Here is a 17,667-nt window from a genome sequence, read left to right on the forward strand (position 1 = left end):
TGGCTAAAATGTATATAGCCGCGACGCCACTGAGGACTGCTTTGCTCTTCCAGTGAAGAATATGAAAGCTCCTCCTATCTGGCCTCTTTATTACATGTGAACAGAGGTGGGTGAATTGATTTCAATTATAGCACGAAACCTTCGTATTTGTTGGTATCATCAAGCGGAAGACTTATCATGTAAAAATAAATTGGCTAATAGAGGATGCTGATTCTTAACAACAAGGAGAAAAAACCACAGCGACGGCGCCATGACTTTTACGGCGGATTGACTGACGGTGGGCTTATACGTTTAATCAGGCGACGGTGTTCCTCACTATGCTTGGCCGTGTAGATATTTGTGCCTATTTGGTGCGCAATAACGGAAAGTGGTAGAATAAATCTACCGAAAATGTCTGCATGAGCACCCGTTGTCGGTAGTTTCCGACACTATCATGATATCTGATTTATATTTCAAGGCAAGATATGTCGTTGGTGGTGCAAGGACGACCCTGTAGACGAGTGCGTGTTGGTATACGGAACGGAAACGAGCAACTACATAACCCGTGATGATGATGTGCTGCGCATTATCAGAGTCTTATAGAGAGCCTCCTATTCTCCCGCGTTATCTAACCATCATTTTCCAAAAATAAGCTTTTCAAACGCAGAATAACTGCCCAGATTTTGGATAAGGAAAATAATCTGCTGTTCGCCTCATAGACAAGACAAAGGTCGCAAAGTAACACTGTATCTTCTTCTCTTGGTTGTCATATCCGCGAATGCGTATCATCTTGCAGTATCAGTTGCAGCATCGGTTGCAGTAGGCTTGATTTCGTTTAAAGAAACGCGACATTTGAACCAAAAAAAAAAAAGGTTTTACGTACACATAAATCATCGAAAGCGTTCTCCCATCCGACCGACGTGCCTTTTAATATATATAAAGAAAAGGGAGCTCGGATATAATGTCGCTGTTTGCTTGCGTCGTTGACTGCTAAAGAGATAAGCCTGTTTTCTACTGACAGAATGGAACCAAGAAAATCTGACCACGCCGGTCTTACGATTGAACCGTTTTGCTGTGAGAATAAATGCATTTATGGAATCCATCGTGTTTCCCACGCTTGACGCGATGAGAAATGTAAAACTTGCCAAGTCTAAAACCCCAACGCGCGGCTGCGCACTGGAGCGGGATCCACTTTTAGTGAACATGTGAGCCGACATCAATCGGCGACTGTGCCAAAAAAGAAAAAAGAGCAACTGATGGCCTAGGTTATAAGCATAAGCAGTGCTGCGATGCCAAGACGCGGTATCAAATATAAACCAATCATGACGGCCGGATCTGGTATGCCTAATAATTCATCATTCTGTGTAAAAAAAGGGTCACGATCATTTTAATTTAATCGAGCTTCCGGAGATTCAACTCCATGTGAGAGAAAAGAGAGTTTTCTGATCATCTTGCGAGTTATCAGATCTTTTTTTACACGGGAATTTAAAAAAAGATCGCGTGACACGGTCGTCCAGTCTGCAGGGGGATCCTTGAGGAATGGCAAAAAGTTATCAGATCCTTTTTCAACCTCAGCCGAAAAAAAATCTGATAACTTTGCATCGTTTGATTGGATGATTTCTTCCGGTCCCCCACCCAACCGGCGCTTGGAAAAAAAAAGTATCTGATAAACACGCTAGAATTCCAAGATGGAGCAGCTCATGCGCGTTCTTTCAAAACAAAGCATTTTGGGTTCGTGTCACACACTCAATGAGCGGCGAAGAAAAAAAAAGTCCTCCTCATTTCAATTCTACATGTGATCCATGACTAAAAACTTAGCTAATAGTTTAGGCCCCCATCTCCGTGTTTGCAAGACACGGTTTTTGCTTCCAAACAGTTTTCTAACGAATTCTTGCATACACGTGGAGTGACCCCATCTCTTTTTCACCAAGGCCCACGCCTCCATTTTGGCGCTTGTTGTAATGAGATTTATCGGCGGGGGAAAAGGGGGTGGGGCGAAAACAAACGGATGCAAGGGATTAAATTAGCCGTCGGTGCGACTTTTTAAAAACCCGCCATGGCACTGGAAAAATTTATCAGATCTTTTTTCCCGTTCGAGACGAGGTTAATAGAAAAATAGACCAAGGTTTTGCGTGACACAAATTTGAGAATCCACGGTCAGTTTTTGCTGTAATTGGTGCCGTCGCGCTTCTTTATTTGCCGTTTCCGTGGACCGTTGGGTAGCTGTTACGCGTCATAACAAGGTTGCCATCCTGAGATAGTCTCCAGCTCAACATCAAGGCTCTACGTGGCAAGTAAGTCGTAATTAAGGTTACAAGCAAGCAGGGCGTGTAGAGTTAAATTAGCTTAGTGTTGAGCGAGCGCCGGGCGGGTTGGTTTGCGGGGTACTGGGGGCTAAAAGGGAAAATAGGAAAATAGATCTGATAACATCGCAAGTCCCAGAACATCCGATTCCCGAAAAATGATTATCAGTTCTCCTTCCTTAAACATCAGCCAGTTATTCAACTCAGCTTAACCCAACTCCCCCAAAAACCCGCAGCTCAAAAAAGAACAGTAATAAAAAAAAAGTTATAAAAGGAACCCGTTCTCCAGCCTGCAAGAGCCCGTTCTTTACTTTTGTTTATTCACATCTTTTATTCCTATTACCATTCTTCCTTACTTCTTACCCATCTTTTATAACAACAACCACAAACATGCATACTAAAACCATGACTGCCGCTTTCAATTCATCGATTGTCACTGTTGACACCAAACAATCTCGTTACACCCATAACAAACTTCAACGTTCTTCTTCACACTCATCTTCCCGTTCCATGTCATCGTCTTCAAAGCGCCACTACAACAAAAAGCAGGCTGGTTATCCTGCACGCCCGCTTTCACCCCAGTCATCCGAGACAGATTCGAAACCATCGCAATCGACCATCTTTGAAACCACTGCATCCGATATTCCTACTCCACCTTTATCCCCCGTCACGGTGCCCGAAGAGGTGCCCTCCTTTACCAAGCCTGATCCCGCTTCGCTCGAAGCCAATTCACGTATTTTGAATGCCAAGCGCGATAACAATCTCAAGGCGGTCATGACCGAATTCGGTACCATGAAGAAACGTCGCATCCCTTTGACCTACCACACCTATAACCTTGTGCTTGACTCGCAATGCACACTTCGTCGTGAAGGAACTCCTCTCACTCAATTGCTCAAAGGTATTACTTGACAAGCTTTTTGTCCTTTTTATTCCTCACTCATATTTATTTTATTATTCCAGTGTACGACGAAATGCTAAGGGTTCACATTCGACCCAACAGCTATACTTACACCGTGGTAATCCGTGCTCTATGCAAGCGTGACGTCGAAGTGCAAAAGACAGTGGCCATGTTGAAGCGTCAAAGCCAGCGTACCGGTTATCCGTGCGATGACATGAAGACCTTGCAAAATGAAAAGAATCTCGAAAAGGCCTTGCAAGTATTCCGTCAAGCCGCCGTTGAAGGTCTTGTTCAAGAACTTGACGTTGAAGTGTACAATCAACTGCTTCGTGTACTGTCCCACTACAGTAACACGAGCGATGCCCTCTTTGTGTTTGAGAAACTGGACCGATCGGCTCATGCTTCGCCCAATTCCGCCACCTTTGCTGCTCTCATCAATCTGTTTGGTCGTTCGGGTGATATCCATGCCGCTCGCTCGTATTTCCAAAAGTACTGCGCTGTCAAGTCGACCTTAGGCCCTCACGATGCTTCCTACGTTTACAATGCGTTGGTCGATTCGCATCTCAAATGCGGTCAACTCGAGAATGCCTTCAAGGTAATTGAACGTGATATGAAGCAAGACGGAGTCAAGATGACCGCTATTCCCTACAACTCCATTATCCGCCATTACTGTGCGCAAGGTCAGATGGACAAGGCCAAGGAACTCCTTTCACAAATGGAAACCACCGGGGAGCCGATGCCCGATGCCAGCAGCTACGGTCCTGTTCTTGCGGCTTACTGCCATTTGGGCCACTTTGAAGAAGCGTCTGGTATCTACGAAGCATTGCTCAAGACCGACATTGCCAAAGCCTATGGTAACCTTGCCAACTACGCCTTGCTCTGTGTTGCCAATGATCGTAGTGACAAGGCCCTGGAAGTCGTCGAAGACATGCGCTCGGTGGGCTTGGAACCCGAACCCGTTCTTGCTCAACGTATTGTCACCGGCTTTGCTGCCAAGCAAGAAATTGCCCAAGCCATCGGCGCTCTTCACACCGTCTTGACTGTGATGTCGCCTCGTTCCGTTTCCAAGGGCATGAAGAATCTCATTTCGGCCGCTTTGAAGATCGTGGCTGGGTGCCAATCAAGTCTCCGTCAAACCCTATCTGTGGCTCACACCATTGGCCAGAAATGCCATACCTTGCCTGCCAATCTGGCCTCGTACGTGGTTGAAAGCTATCGCCTCGACAAGTCCCACCGACGCCTGCTGACCGTCGCCGATTATGCCATGCTCTATGATTCCACGCTTCTTTGCACCGATGGATCCTCCTGCGGTGAACTGGTCATGGATCTCTTGGACGACATGCGTGACAATGGTCTGATGCCCAGCTCCAGCATTTACTCTCGTGTCTTGGCGCATTTGGAAAAATCGGATGAATATCAGGTCGTGGCCATGTGGAAAGCTTGTTTCCAGCTCGACGAGGAAGACCATGAGCTAGTCCGTCGTCCCAGATCGCCCTGCAAGCCGGCGATGACCCGTGAAGCCGAAGTGGCCTCCAGCAAGATTATGAAAGCCGTGATGCAAGGTCAACGTGAAGTGGCTGTTTCCATCCTTCAAACTCAATTTGGTCTGTCCATGGCGGTTCCGGTTCCCGAGGTGATGCGCGATGCGATTGCTCTTGTGGGTAAGCAAGGGCATATGGCTACGGCTTTGGTGATGTACGATCTTTGCATGCAGCACTTTGAAAACTTGAACGATGCTGACCGCCCACGCGCCGTGTACATGATCTCCAACAGTCTCCTCATTGGTTATGCTCAGCAAGGCGATATGATGAATGCCAAAAAGTACTACGATGCCATCAAGGCCATGGGTCAATACCCTGACGGCAACGGTTACGCAAGTCTCTTGTTGGGTAGCGCCAAGTGTACCACCGATGAAGCCAGTGATGCTTTGACCATCTACGAAGAAGCCAAACGCCACAATGTCAAGCCCACGACTTTCTTTTACAATGTGATCATCTCCAAGCTCGCCAAGGCCCGTAAGCTCGATATGGCGCTGGCGCTTTTCGAAGAAATGCAGCAATTCAAAGTGATGCCCAACTCGATTACTTACGGTGCCATTATTTCCGCCTGTGTCCGTGCCGGTTCCGAATGTCAAGCGCGCCGCCTTTTCGGTGAAATGTTGTCAAGCCCTTCTTATCAAGCCCGTGTCGGTCCTTTCAATAACATGATGCAGTTCTACGTTCATCAGCAACCCAACCGTGATCGTGTGCTGGAATACTTTGCCGAACTTCGCCGTCGCCACATCAAGCCTTCGCCGCACTCGTACCGATTGCTCATGGAAGCTTACGCCAGTATGGCCCCTTATGATATGCCCAAGGCTTACAGCATGCTCGCTGAAATGGAACGTGTCGACAGTCTTCGCCCGCAAGCTACCCACTATGCTACCTTGATCTATTCCTACGGTACACTCCAGCGCGATGTTCAAAGTGCCAATCGCGTGTTTGCCGAAATGCGCAAAGCCAAGGTGCCTGCGGACGAAGCCGTTTACCAAGCCATGATCGATACCCTTATCAGCAACGATCAGCTGCACGAGGCCGAGAAATTGTACGCAGAAATGGTGGCTTCGATTCCTCGCACGGGTTCGCCTTACATCGAAAACCTGTTTATCCGCGGTTACGGTGACAAGTCCATGCTCGATCAAGCCGAAGCCATCTTCAATGCCATGTCCGACGACAAGCTCTCCCAAACCCCCTCTGTCGGTTGCAAGGTGATCCGCGAACCCAGTACCTATGAAGCTATGGTCCGCAGCTACATGCAAAACAACATGGTCCAGAAAGCCAAAGCCGTCCTTGACCAAATGGCCGAAAGAGTCTTTCCCGAAAAAGTCATTGCTGCCGTAGCTGATCTTGTCCTCGAGTAAACTTAATCTAGTCTCCTTTTCCATTCGCTGTACATAATTCCACTGTAAATACAAATTAATACACTCTTTAATCTTTTGCACATTATTTTGCTCTTTTTTTTCTTTTCTCGTGTTTCTTCTGCGTCGAAAAATGTCTGAAAGGAACTTTGGAGATGAGTCAAAGCCCAAGCTTTAATTTTCACACCAATGGCGTCTAGATTATCGTACCTTTTTATCTTGCTTTGTGACTAAAGATATTAATGGTAATCAATGACAATAAAGAATGAACAGCTTGAGAGTTTCATAACGGAAATCTATTTACTCATGCACGCCGCATCCAATAGACTCGACCTTCATGCGACAAGGTGTCGTGTTTTTTTTTTATGTAGTATCAAATATCGGGATCAGACAGTGTAAGTGGTGTACACTGAAAGATCGATTATGAAAGCTACAGTACTTGATCCATTCTTATTACGAGCATGGACGGGAACAGAATAAAGTAATATTTCTATGGACGCGCAAAACAAAACGCTGTACATGACTCTTGGATCAAGGCGTCAGCCAACTACAGCCACTTGTAAAAACACAATGCTATGCATCAAATCGAGACATGAGACAATGCAAAACGAATGGCACAAATACCATTCTCGGCAAACGCAAAGATGGATAGCATAGGCAGTTGACAAAACCGCAAAAATGCTGTTTTTATAAGGGTTTGTTAATCATGAGCAAAGATAGGCCCAGTCGCTTGACAGTGGATCAGCCCAATCTCACACGAAACGAGCCAAAGAATAATAATTTGCCACTCTACAATTTATTATGAACAAAAAGTTGCTACGCTACAAGGCTTTATAGTGTCAAACTGACTGATTTACATGTCTTGACTGCGCTATCCGGTCTCAATCGCTTTGCTATGTGACAAGAACTTCCACCGACAAATCAGATCCTTGCTGCAAATAGTCCGATCAAGAACAAGAGAGATGACTCTTATGACGATGCTAATGGGTAATCATTGTGCCGGATTTACACCCGGGTTCTCGGCTGTCTTTTGAATAAAGTTGCGAAAAAGGCGAATAAATTGGATCGGATATTGCTGTTCTTCTTTTCTCTAGTAACTATATCACATATATCATGACACCCTCCGAAAAAGCAGACAAGTTGTGTAAGTTCACGCTTGAGAATGCAAATGACATTGTCAGTCATAGTTCCTCACAGCAAGTAGTACAATTGTTGTTGCAGAATCCAACTGTCAGAATCCAGAATGTTAACGCGACGAAGCAAAAGCTTGAAAAGATCCTCAGTGGAGGCCAGGAAGATTTGCATTTCATCAGTGGTATGTATACTTGACAACCGGGAATATGGGACAGTCGGAGCTCACCATGGCGCGAATGAATAGATTTCGACATGACCATGTCTCGTCATTGGGTGCGGAACAAAGTCACCGACGCTCTCGAGCGCAATGCTTCCTCGCATGGTATTCCCGCTCGGTACTCAAAGATGAATCCAGAGGTAAGCCTAAAAAAATGAAATAAAAGCGAATGGGAAATCCAGTAGGTAACACCGTTTTGTTTGGTTGACAGTTTAAAGCAGAAACCGCTCGCCTGTTAAACAAGTATTATCCTATTGAGATTGACAAGGTGATGTCTTATGACGACAAGGTTCCTTACATGGTGGAATGGTGGCAGCAAGCGCACAAAGTTATTATTGATCAGAAAATAACGCATCAAGGTGAGTGATGAAACATCAAGGGGCGAATTTTTAGTTTTTGATCGCGTGAAGAATGATGGCTGATTGCTGGTGGCCGGATCGGTTAGATATCGATGGCATGGTAGAAGAGGCTCAACTTCAGATGCGACCCGGTGTGGAAACCGTGCTGATGCATTGCCATGATCGAGCCATTCCTTTCCTTGTGTTCTCGGCGGGTTTAGCGAATGTGATCCAACGTATTCTGGAGCAAGCTCGACTCATGATGCCTAATATGCATATCGTGTCCAATTTGATGAAGTTCAATGATCAGGGTTATTGCGATGGTTTCGAGGACCCTCTGATCCATGTTTTCAACAAGTCCGAATTCCAGCTGGAAAGCACGCCTTATTACTCAACGATCAAAGACCGTAAAAATGTCATCTTGATGGGGGACTCAATCGGTGACTTGCAAATGAGCCAGGGCGTGAAACATGACATTTGTTTGAACGTTGGATTTCTGAATCATGATATTGAAGCGTTGACGCCACGCTATCTCGACGCTTTTGACATTGTCATTCTCGGTGACGCCAATATGAACCCCATCATTGACCTTCTCAACCATGTATAACTACTACAAGTATTCCCACCTATAGACCCTGATGTTGACGCTATTTGTAATTTGTAATACAAGCACCAAAATGAAACCATAACAAAAAAGTATAGAGGGACTCATAAACCAGCTTTGCAATTATTCTTAGATACTGTTGTGACAAGTGTGTCTAGGATTCGTTAACGACTCGCTGCATTCGTGCAGAAATCAAGTATCAAACGACTCATAAACCAGTTTTGCAAGTATTCTTAGAAACTGTTGTGGCAACAGTGTCCAGGGTTCCTTAATGAGTCGTCGGGTCACTGACCCTAACCGACGACCCGATAGCAACCCGACATCTGATTCAGCTTGTAATATGCGAAGCGCGTGTTCAGAAACAAATCACGACGTAAGGGATGCCATAAGGTTGTCATTAATATACCAAAGTCCGTCAAGAGTTCTCGCCAGGTTATGCCGTGTATGCGTTAGGCTTTTTGTCTGACGAAAGTCGCTCAATGTAAGAGGGCGGCCTCCGGTGGCAGGCGGCATCCACTGCACTGCGGGTGTACGGCTTGTTAATAGTATAGAGCTGTCAACGAAGCTGATATGAATTTTTTTTTATCTTGTCCAAGGAACGATAAATTTCGTATTTTCATTGACCGTCCCTGCCGCTGAGCCCATAGTCGGCTGAGTCCAACTAAAAAGTCAATTGATGGGATTCCGCTCTCTGATTCCACTCCACTTGTCTTTTTCTGGGAATTACATGTTCCTTGAAGAACCTGCTTTTGACCTAAACATTAACGTCAGGAGTGGAAAAAAGGTCCCGGTGTTATTTTTACTAATCCTGGACGAAAGCAAAAACAACAAAACAAAAAAAATTTGGGCGCAATCTCTGGCCGTAGGCTTGATCACGATTGGCGTAAAAAACCGACTCTTGATAAAATGGATAACATCCACATATGAAAGGTCATTATATAGTTATGCATGACGCACCCATCCACACGCATACCTACCATTATCAAAAATGTTTGGGAGTTGTGCGCGCTAATTTTCCGTCACAAGGCAGTCACATTGGGTTTTTGCTACATTTGTCGGCTTTGATTGGGTAATTTTTGAATTGGTTGACAGACAGCTGTTGATCGGTCCGACCTTTGCGCTCGAATTTTTAACATGAAGCGTAAAGCTCTGATGGAAGATCTAAAGAAGAACCATGTTTTGGGAAAAGTCGTTACCCATGTACACACGGCGGAGTTTCAGAAGCGAGGCTTACCGCATCTTCATTTGCTTTTGGTGTTACTACGGAGGATAAGCCGAGAACACTTGATGACTATGATCGTATCGTGTGTGCCGAACTTCCGGACAGAGAGAGATTTCCTGATCTCTACGACACTGTCAGCAGATGCATTATGCACGGTCCGTGTGGAACAACGCATCCGAGGTCTCCCTGCATGGAAAACGGCTCATGTAAAAAGCGTTACCCGCGTCCTTCAATGAAGCTACTATCGAAGATCACAGGGGTTACCCGTTATACCGTCGTCGCAACAATGGTGATTTTGTGGTCAAGAACCATGTCCAGTTGGACAATAGATGGGTTGTTCCCCACAATCGATACCTCTGTGCAAGATATAACGCTCACATTAACGTCGAAATCTGTACTTCTCTGGAAAGCGTCAAATACCTGTACAAGTATGTTTACAAGGACCACGATCATGCTGCAGCAGCAATGTATCATGCCGGCAATGACAGAAAATTTCAGGCTCCTGAACCGTTTGCGCTTTGGATGCAGTTCCGCGAGCATTTGGCAGAAGACTATTTCCATTTTTGGAGCAATCAAAGTCAAGACAATGATCATCAAATTGAGCCGCCCCAAATCGTGTACGATCGCGCTTTGCTGGACATTGAAGAGCATCTGAACCGCCAATCGAGTTCACTGCTGAGTTATGATCGCTTTGTTCTTCCTGATCGCCAAGAAATTGGCAGAAGCACACTTCGCCGTCAGCCCAGACTGGTAAGAGAACAATTCGATCTCATCGCAGACGCTGCCAATGTTCCCCAAACACACGAGTACCTAAACCGTTATCAACATGCCGTATACCACGCAATTCTCCAGAGTGTCACGCATGGAAGCAACGAATCAGCCCGATTGTTCTTTGTTGATGGTCCTGGTGGCGTCTTTACCTTATGTTGTTGTTTTTATTATTCCTTTATATTTTACTGTATGTATTTTGTCTTATGCTCCTTTAATTTCATCCTTTGCTATGATTTTTCAAGTTATTCTTCACCTTTATGTTTTACTGTATGCTTTTTGTCCTTATGTTCCTTTTGATTTTATCCTTATGCTATGTTTCCCCAAGTACGATTTTTTCTATTATCTATTTTTGTCTCTCCATTTAATATTATATCGATGTCTGACTATTTCTGTTCCTAACTTTGTGTACATATTGTTGTTCCTCTGTCGTGGATGAAGAAAATGATCGCTATGTGGCGGTAGGTCAGGGGGGGGGGGCAAGACCCCCGGGAAAAAAGAAAAAGAGACTGTACTACTCTGTTGTCCATTGAATACGCAAAGATTTATGCGCACATCAACTAAATCTTACCGAAAAATCAACCGCTTATTGACAAAAGATTAGAGTACCATCAAGCGAGACCTTTGGATACACAAATTCGAGTGCGGAGTTCTGAATATTGCAAATGGAATATCCCATTCCAAACACATCCTTAATCAGCTACTATTCCCACTTCCCTCAGAGCAACATCCCTACTACACATCCAACGAACCAAACTTTGTGGTCTTCAAGATCACACGCGCAACTAGTACTATATATTAAAATCTTTGGAGAGTTATGCACGCTAAATCATGTGCACGGTCTCTGATTAGCTATCATATAAAAAGCAAAAACAATACACTTGATTTGGGCACCAATATGTGTGTAAATAAAAAATAAAGATAAAAAAAACCTGTTCTCCAAGTCTTTTTAACCTAATGTGTGTTTGATGATGATGATGTGTATATTCAATCACATGGATCGCTGCCAATTGGTTAAAAAGTCAAGTGTGTTTGTGTGTGTGTGTGCTCTTCTTTTTTTGAACAAAAGAGAAAGGAAGATGTCTTTGGCTTCTTTTACTTTCATTCATATTCGATAACTGATAATAGTTTTTTCACTTCAACTGCCCGTTTTTTTATATGTTGTCTTAGACGAATGTACAAGGTTTGATTGTGTCTTTTGTCATTCCTCATCATCAGAGCACGCAGATCAATTCAATTTGGAGATCCACTTTTTACATGTTAAAAACCTGTTTGCAAGTCCATGGTGCCTGAAGCATAGCTGGAATATGATCTGACATAAGATCGAACGTAATCCTGAAGACACAAGCTTGGGCACCGAGTTTGAGCATGTATCACAAGCACGAATATGGCACTTATTTATCATCAAATATTTTTTTTTTCAGTACTAGATGGCCCACATGTTTTGTAAACATTGATAAAGTTGACTTTCTTATCAGTCTTGGGTGGAGAATGATTCTTCTGAAAAAGCTATTTATTTACCATGCAGTATGGCAATTTCTGCCAACCGTCATAACAGCCCAAAAACACCTTTGAAAGAAAAAATCAACGTCTGGAACCAAAACGAGTGTCCTTTCCAGCTACTAGAATACCCCATGAACTCATTAAATCCAGCACGTTACCTGTCTTCAACGTCTGGAGGCTTATCGACTGAAGCTCCATTGGCGTGAGCAGCGGAATGATCCCACAAAATTTCGAGCCATTCGCCTGAGACGAATGATGGGAAAGCATCGTGGTTTCACTGCAAATCCATCAAATAAAGGTGATCCACAATAAAAAAAATGATTCTTTGCTCTCTTTCTATTCTTGATGGATTTAACCTCTCGATTTCACTACGATTGGAGCTGGTCATCATACTAAAATTTCCTTACCCCTTCGGATTGTTTTTCCCGTCATCTGAATCAATCGACATGGAAGCAGAAGCTCAGAAATGCATATGAGGCCACAGAAGTAACAGCTTTGGCCAATGAAAATACAAAGAAGGCACTGCGGATTTTGGCAAGAAGGTTTGACATCAAGCCTGATCATAGCCCGAGTCTCGCTTCGGATGTGACTCGCTTGCTGAACGATCGCAAACATCACTTGTACAGCATCGATATTACATCGAGAAAAGATGAACCCTTCTTAGTTCCAATCATCGAACCACACCTCATGTTACTCGCCATATCTTTGCAGCTCAATGTCAAAATTTTTCTTTTCTCCAGTCGTGCCCACACACGCGTCTTTGGCAACGGAGACTGCTGGATCGGAATTTTCCATAACGTCAGTTCATTTACAGGTATTGTAAAAACATATCCATGTTTCATGTATACCTGCTAAATAACGACATATCCAGGAGAAAGCACCTTTATTCCTCTTAGTCCGCAGCAAAATCGTCTGAGAAAAACAACGTCCATGCTTTCTGTGTATACAACAGGACCTCACAGTCATCTTCCGGTGGCTCAAGTGCGAAGTACAACAAGCCGAAAAGGCAAAATGCCAGCAGTCGTCCTCAGCTCCAAATATTGCTTGGAAATTCTGACCACATTTTTCGAAACATACCTTGAAGGCAGGGTCACGCATGCCCTCGAAACGAAGAACAAGAAAAAACGAAAAAAACCTCGAACCAAAAATAAGGGCAAAAAAAAGGCCAAGGTGCAAACCGATATGACCAATTTTGATTGGCACGATGACAGCAAGGACGATGAAGAAAATGACGGTGAAAATGACGACGCGCAAACATCTTCATAGGATATTAAAGCCGAATTGCTGGAAATGGGATTCATCCGTGGAGTATACAAAGAGTGCACGGCGCTTGCCGAAAAGGAAATTGATGATCTCAAAGGGGAACAGTTTAGAAGAACGCTCATCAAAGAAAAGATTGACTTCATGGCACTTTGGCGCGAGTATGTCATGAATCATTTCGACGATACTTTCAACAGTATTCGCAGTAGAATTGAAGCATCGAAGAATGAAGATAAAGATGAACAGACGGACGATCCTGTCACGGATCCGAAAAAATCCAAACAACTTATTCGTACTTGTTCTGTCCCACTTCCACGAGTCATTCGTTCCGATCTCCCTAACCGCGATAACTTTTTGCAAAGCATCAACAAGTTTTCAGTTCACCTTACCGGCATTATCTCCAAATTATCAATGCTTACTTATCTCACTTGCTTGAATTATAGCAAATCGCCAAATGGCAACACCCAGACACCACCAGCTTTATTCAATTTTCATCATCTTTTCCCGCCAGCGTTTCAATGGCAAAGCAAATTTCTCGGGACTTTCAAAATGATACCGATTCCACCGATACCTGATAGGTTACTAGATAGACTGCATGCGAGAGTCGAGGACGGTACCAGCAAGAAGCAGCTTGATGCGCATGATGATCTTCTATCGTTGCGGCATTTACAGTTTTTATATTCGCGGTTTATAAATTCCGCGACACCGAAAAAAGAATCAAGTGACTTTCCTTCCCTCTGGTTCGATTGGTGCAAGAGTTTACCAGAAATGGCGCAATCGTTTTCAGATATGCCTGGCTGCTCTCAAACGATCAATGCTGCAATCAAGGAATATTCTATCAACGTCAAAACTCTATGGTCCCGCGCAGCACCCGGAAAAATCTTGGATCGAGTAGTTCGCGTTTTATTGTGGATACATTTGGCTCCAGCCCGTGGAAGTCAATACCAAGAGAAACTCAGAAAGTCGACGATTCGTAAAAGAAATGATAAACGAAAATGCCCCTGTGCAACAAAGAAGGCGTTGAAACGGCGAATCAAGCAAGAAATGAAAAGTCTAGCGCAAGCTCAGGATAGCGAAAAGTCTCTGATCAGGTTACGCCGGTTGTATGTACAATCTGAGCCAGAGAGAGAGGTGACTATGTGCGATATCACCGATGAAATCGAAACTGTGATATAGATGGATAGAGACGTTGAGTACGGTGAGACTGTTGTTTATTCTCGAAAGAGATGATCTCTTTAGTATCTGGTATTCAAAGATAATAACTGGTATCGGGATTTGAATGTACAAATAGTGTGTAACTACTCTAGTGTCTCTTATCTGCTTAAACCGAGGTAATTCTTATGTAGTGGTATATAGACCCTACCTATACGACAGAAACGCTGTATATATCGGATGTGCCAAATGTCGATGAAGAAGATCTGTTGGAGCTCATTGAGGAAGAAGACGACGAAGAAGAAAGATTAGAGGAAGAGGAGGGGATAGATATCCGTCAAACCGAAGAACAACAAACTACATTCGTTGACCATCAGGTGAGTCACGAGAAGGGAAGTCCAGCTCAGAATTTGCATTTAACACATTATTAAAGGACCTGAGCTGTCATCGTTTGAACGCTATAAAGGCGGTGGTCAAGAAGCTGATTACGGAATCAAGTATTGATGGAACTGGCACAAAATCGCGTATTGACAAGCACACACCGCGAACTATCTCCTGGACGAACGAGGAATACAGAGTCATTACATTGATTTCAGACCAACTTGCACCTTATTATCCCAAGAACGGAAAGCTGCAGAAGCACCCTGCCCTCCTCTTACCGTTTATCACACTTTCTAATGTGATCCTTCGTCTGGCGGGATACAGCAAATTCACAAAACAAATTCATCCCTCAGTCTCTCCTTCAGCGGAGCATGTGCTACACCTTGACGAAACTAGCATTTACGAATTGTTTGGCTCGCAAAAAGGCATGTATGAATTCGTCTCGGAAAACGGCCATCCAATCCAATCACTGGTGTGGAAGCGCGGAAGTATCCCATTGGTGTCATTGCATCCATATTTGATTTGGGACAGATCCATAAGATATGCAAAGGCTATGGATGGGCATTCAAACACCGCATTTCAACGAATGGACACGTGGCCATTTTACAAGGAGCACGAATAAACCACCAATGCTATGACATGATTTCAAGATACGACAAACGTCATGAACATAAGAAAGCACAACTCACTCCCGCGACGGTACAAAACGACGAAACCAAGAAGCAGATCGACTCCTTGAGCGAAACAATCAACAGCCTGCAAAAACGTCAAAAGCAGATCGTGACAACCAGAGGAAAGGTCCAAAAGGAGATGAGAATTTTGAAGGACCAATTCTATCATAACCGTTCTGATGAAAATCATACAAGTTGGCAAGACAAGAAGGCTGCGGTTCGTAGGGAGAATTATACTCTTCTGGAATGCAGGAAAACTTTATGCAAGGCAAAGAACAAGCGTTATCTATTGCAACGACAGGTACGTTATATCTTATACATTTGAATCGAGGGACTGATGAACTAATACAACCCAGCAAATACCCACTGAGGGAAATAAACGTGATACAGTGCCTGCAGTAGCCTTTCCTCAATGCATGGATGAAGCGCAACGAATGGATATCAGCCAGTTACAGCATGCCGTAACTTTTTCCGGAACGGATTACGGACTCAAGACAATGTCAGTGACAGTGCCATTGAATGTGTCGACCATCAGCAGGCATTTGCGCCTATATAACAGATATGCTTGCCTCGAATCTTGCGCCGATGTCGAAACAGAAGATGCTCTCAGTGATTCTGAACTGCTGCTTCCGAAACCAGTTAAAATCAGTGCCAAACATATCAAAGAAGTATCGTTTTCCAGAAGGCACCGAAGAAGACGTGAGAAGTTGAAGAAGGTATTGTTTTTTTTTTCTTTTTTGCTACACTGAAAGGATAGATGACTAACCTAAAAAATAGATGTCTTCTTCGATCGAAAGCGCTGAGAAATTGTTAAGCCAAGACCCGATCTGGAGTGCTTGGACGCAGAAGGAAGCATTGAGTAGTCAAGGTATGTAGAGGTTCTTGAATCAAGTGGATGCACTGAAGTCACACTGGTTATAGTTGCAAGTGGATACAGGTGATGCATTGCGTGGCGTTTACCGCAATCATAAGTCTAAAAAAGTTGCATATACACAATCATTGTGGACCAAGCGAGTTTACGACAGCTGGCATCTAAAGAACGTAAGCAAATTACCAGCGGGGATTCGGCAAATACCTTGGTTATGTGCATCGGGAACGCGGGCACCAGAGTCGGATCATGTATCAGAGGTCACGCACAGCGAGGAGGAAAGAAGATGCGGACTGCACATGCACGAAACACTGCTGTTGTAATGACAAACGAATTTTGCTCATCCAAGACCTGTGTGTTTTGTTTTCATCAAACAGAACTTGCGACAAAAACATTACCCAATGGCAAAAAGAAGCAAATACTTGATGCATCAACCCAGATTGTCCTGCCGTCTGAAGAGGACACGCAACGAGGAATCGCGACCAGCAAGCTGCATTCGCTATTGGTCTGGCAGGTGCGGTCCGAATGCTTTCGAAGAGCAACATAACCTTGCCGCCGTTCGATCCACGGCCTGAAAGCGATGACAATATGTTATTCAAAATGAATAATGATACAAACACTATTGAGGCTATCTGAAGCGATACGCCTATGGTCCCACTCAGCTTGAGTGGATTAACAGTGGGCCAACACACCCAAGACTAGTTAGAACATAAAGAAATACAGTGACTCAGGAAATTGATCCAATGTTTGCCGATTTTTTACTTTATTGCAATTATCTTCACAACCACCATATCTATCCACCCCAAATAAAAAATATGTTGTAGCTATAACTCCTAGCTTTAAAATAAAAAAAAGATGAGGATTCTAGCATAAGTAGATGATGAGTAATCAAGGTTTCCACACGACCGCTCATTGGATCAATTTTCTGAGTTGCACTTACTTATTGAATCAATAATCAATCTGTCCACCTTTGGCCTTGATGACCGCCTCCAAACGTCGAGGCATGGTGGCAATATACTTCTGGCATGCCTCCTTTGTCACCTTGTTGTACCAGATATAATGGACCCGCCTCCATAGCTCTTCCATTGATATGGGTGCTTCATCATAATCAGCAAGCTGACACTTCAGATAATACCACATATTTTCAATTGGATTCAGATCAGGAGAGTAAGGGGGCCACTGGAGTACTTCAATACCCTTGGATTCAAACTATGCTTTTGCTTTTTTGGATGTGTGCTTAGGGTCATTGTCTTGTTGAAAAATGATATCGTCAATCTGCATACCATATTCTCGAAGGCTACCAAGCATATCATCCTCCAAAATATCACAGTATAAAGCTGCATCTAATCCTCCTTCAATTTTGGTAATCAAACCAGGGCCATTGGCAGTAATGCAACTCCAAAGAAAGAGACTGCCGCCTCCATGCTTGGTAACATGATTGACGTTGTGATCTCTAAGTGGTTGCCCCTTCTG

General features: G+C 44.0%; 5 protein-coding genes across 5 annotated transcripts; all 5 read left to right on the plus strand.

The window, feature by feature from the left end:
• Window positions 1-2,792: 2,792 nt before the first annotated feature.
• Window positions 2,793-6,079, plus strand: BYT42DRAFT_496477 (uncharacterized protein; the record flags this gene model as incomplete). The annotated part of the gene is made up of 2 exons (XM_051564424.1): window positions 2,793-3,180; window positions 3,243-6,079. The coding sequence occupies 2 exons, from the start codon at window positions 2,793-2,795 to the stop codon at window positions 6,077-6,079; spliced, it is 3,225 nt and encodes a 1,074-aa protein (XP_051423467.1).
• A 1,110-nt stretch (window positions 6,080-7,189) lies between these two features.
• Window positions 7,190-8,372, plus strand: BYT42DRAFT_545530 (pyrimidine 5'-nucleotidase-domain-containing protein; the record flags this gene model as incomplete). Its single annotated transcript, XM_051565818.1, has 4 exons — window positions 7,190-7,391; window positions 7,455-7,567; window positions 7,639-7,786; window positions 7,873-8,372. The coding sequence occupies 4 exons, from the start codon at window positions 7,190-7,192 to the stop codon at window positions 8,370-8,372; spliced, it is 963 nt and encodes a 320-aa protein (XP_051423468.1).
• Window positions 8,373-13,357: 4,985 nt separating this feature from the next.
• BYT42DRAFT_567583 (uncharacterized protein) lies at window positions 13,358-13,601 on the plus strand (the record flags this gene model as incomplete). The annotated part of the gene is made up of 1 exon (XM_051568102.1): window positions 13,358-13,601. One exon carries the CDS (start codon window positions 13,361-13,363, stop codon window positions 13,556-13,558), a length of 198 nt encoding a protein of 65 aa, XP_051423469.1. The 3' UTR covers window positions 13,559-13,601.
• A 1,326-nt stretch (window positions 13,602-14,927) lies between these two features.
• On the plus strand, window positions 14,928-16,242 carry BYT42DRAFT_313978 (uncharacterized protein). Its single transcript, XM_051562980.1, has 2 exons — window positions 14,928-15,627; window positions 15,683-16,242. Exons 1-2 carry the CDS (start codon window positions 15,295-15,297, stop codon window positions 16,073-16,075), a joined length of 726 nt encoding a protein of 241 aa, XP_051423470.1. The 5' UTR covers window positions 14,928-15,294; the 3' UTR covers window positions 16,076-16,242.
• A 166-nt stretch (window positions 16,243-16,408) lies between these two features.
• Window positions 16,409-16,573, plus strand: BYT42DRAFT_474979 (uncharacterized protein; the record flags this gene model as incomplete). Its single annotated transcript, XM_051563601.1, has 1 exon — window positions 16,409-16,573. A coding segment is annotated over one exon (165 nt), but the record flags the coding sequence as incomplete, so codon positions are not given.
• Between the last annotated feature and the right edge of the window lie 1,094 nt (window positions 16,574-17,667).

Source organism: Radiomyces spectabilis, assembly GCF_025331425.1.
Source record: "Radiomyces spectabilis strain NRRL 2753 chromosome Unknown BYT42scaffold_6, whole genome shotgun sequence".
Taxonomy (NCBI): Eukaryota; Fungi; Mucoromycota; class Mucoromycetes; order Mucorales; family Radiomycetaceae; genus Radiomyces; species Radiomyces spectabilis.

Excerpts from the sequence above, each read along its gene's own strand:
- BYT42DRAFT_313978 (XM_051562980.1), top strand. The coding sequence starts at position 15,295 with ATGATTTCAAGATACGACAAACGTCATGAACATAAGAAAGCACAACTC. Across the intron at positions 15,628-15,682 it reads GTTATCTATTGCAACGACAG|CAAATACCCACTGAGGGAAA; the intron begins GTACGTTATATC and ends AATACAACCCAG.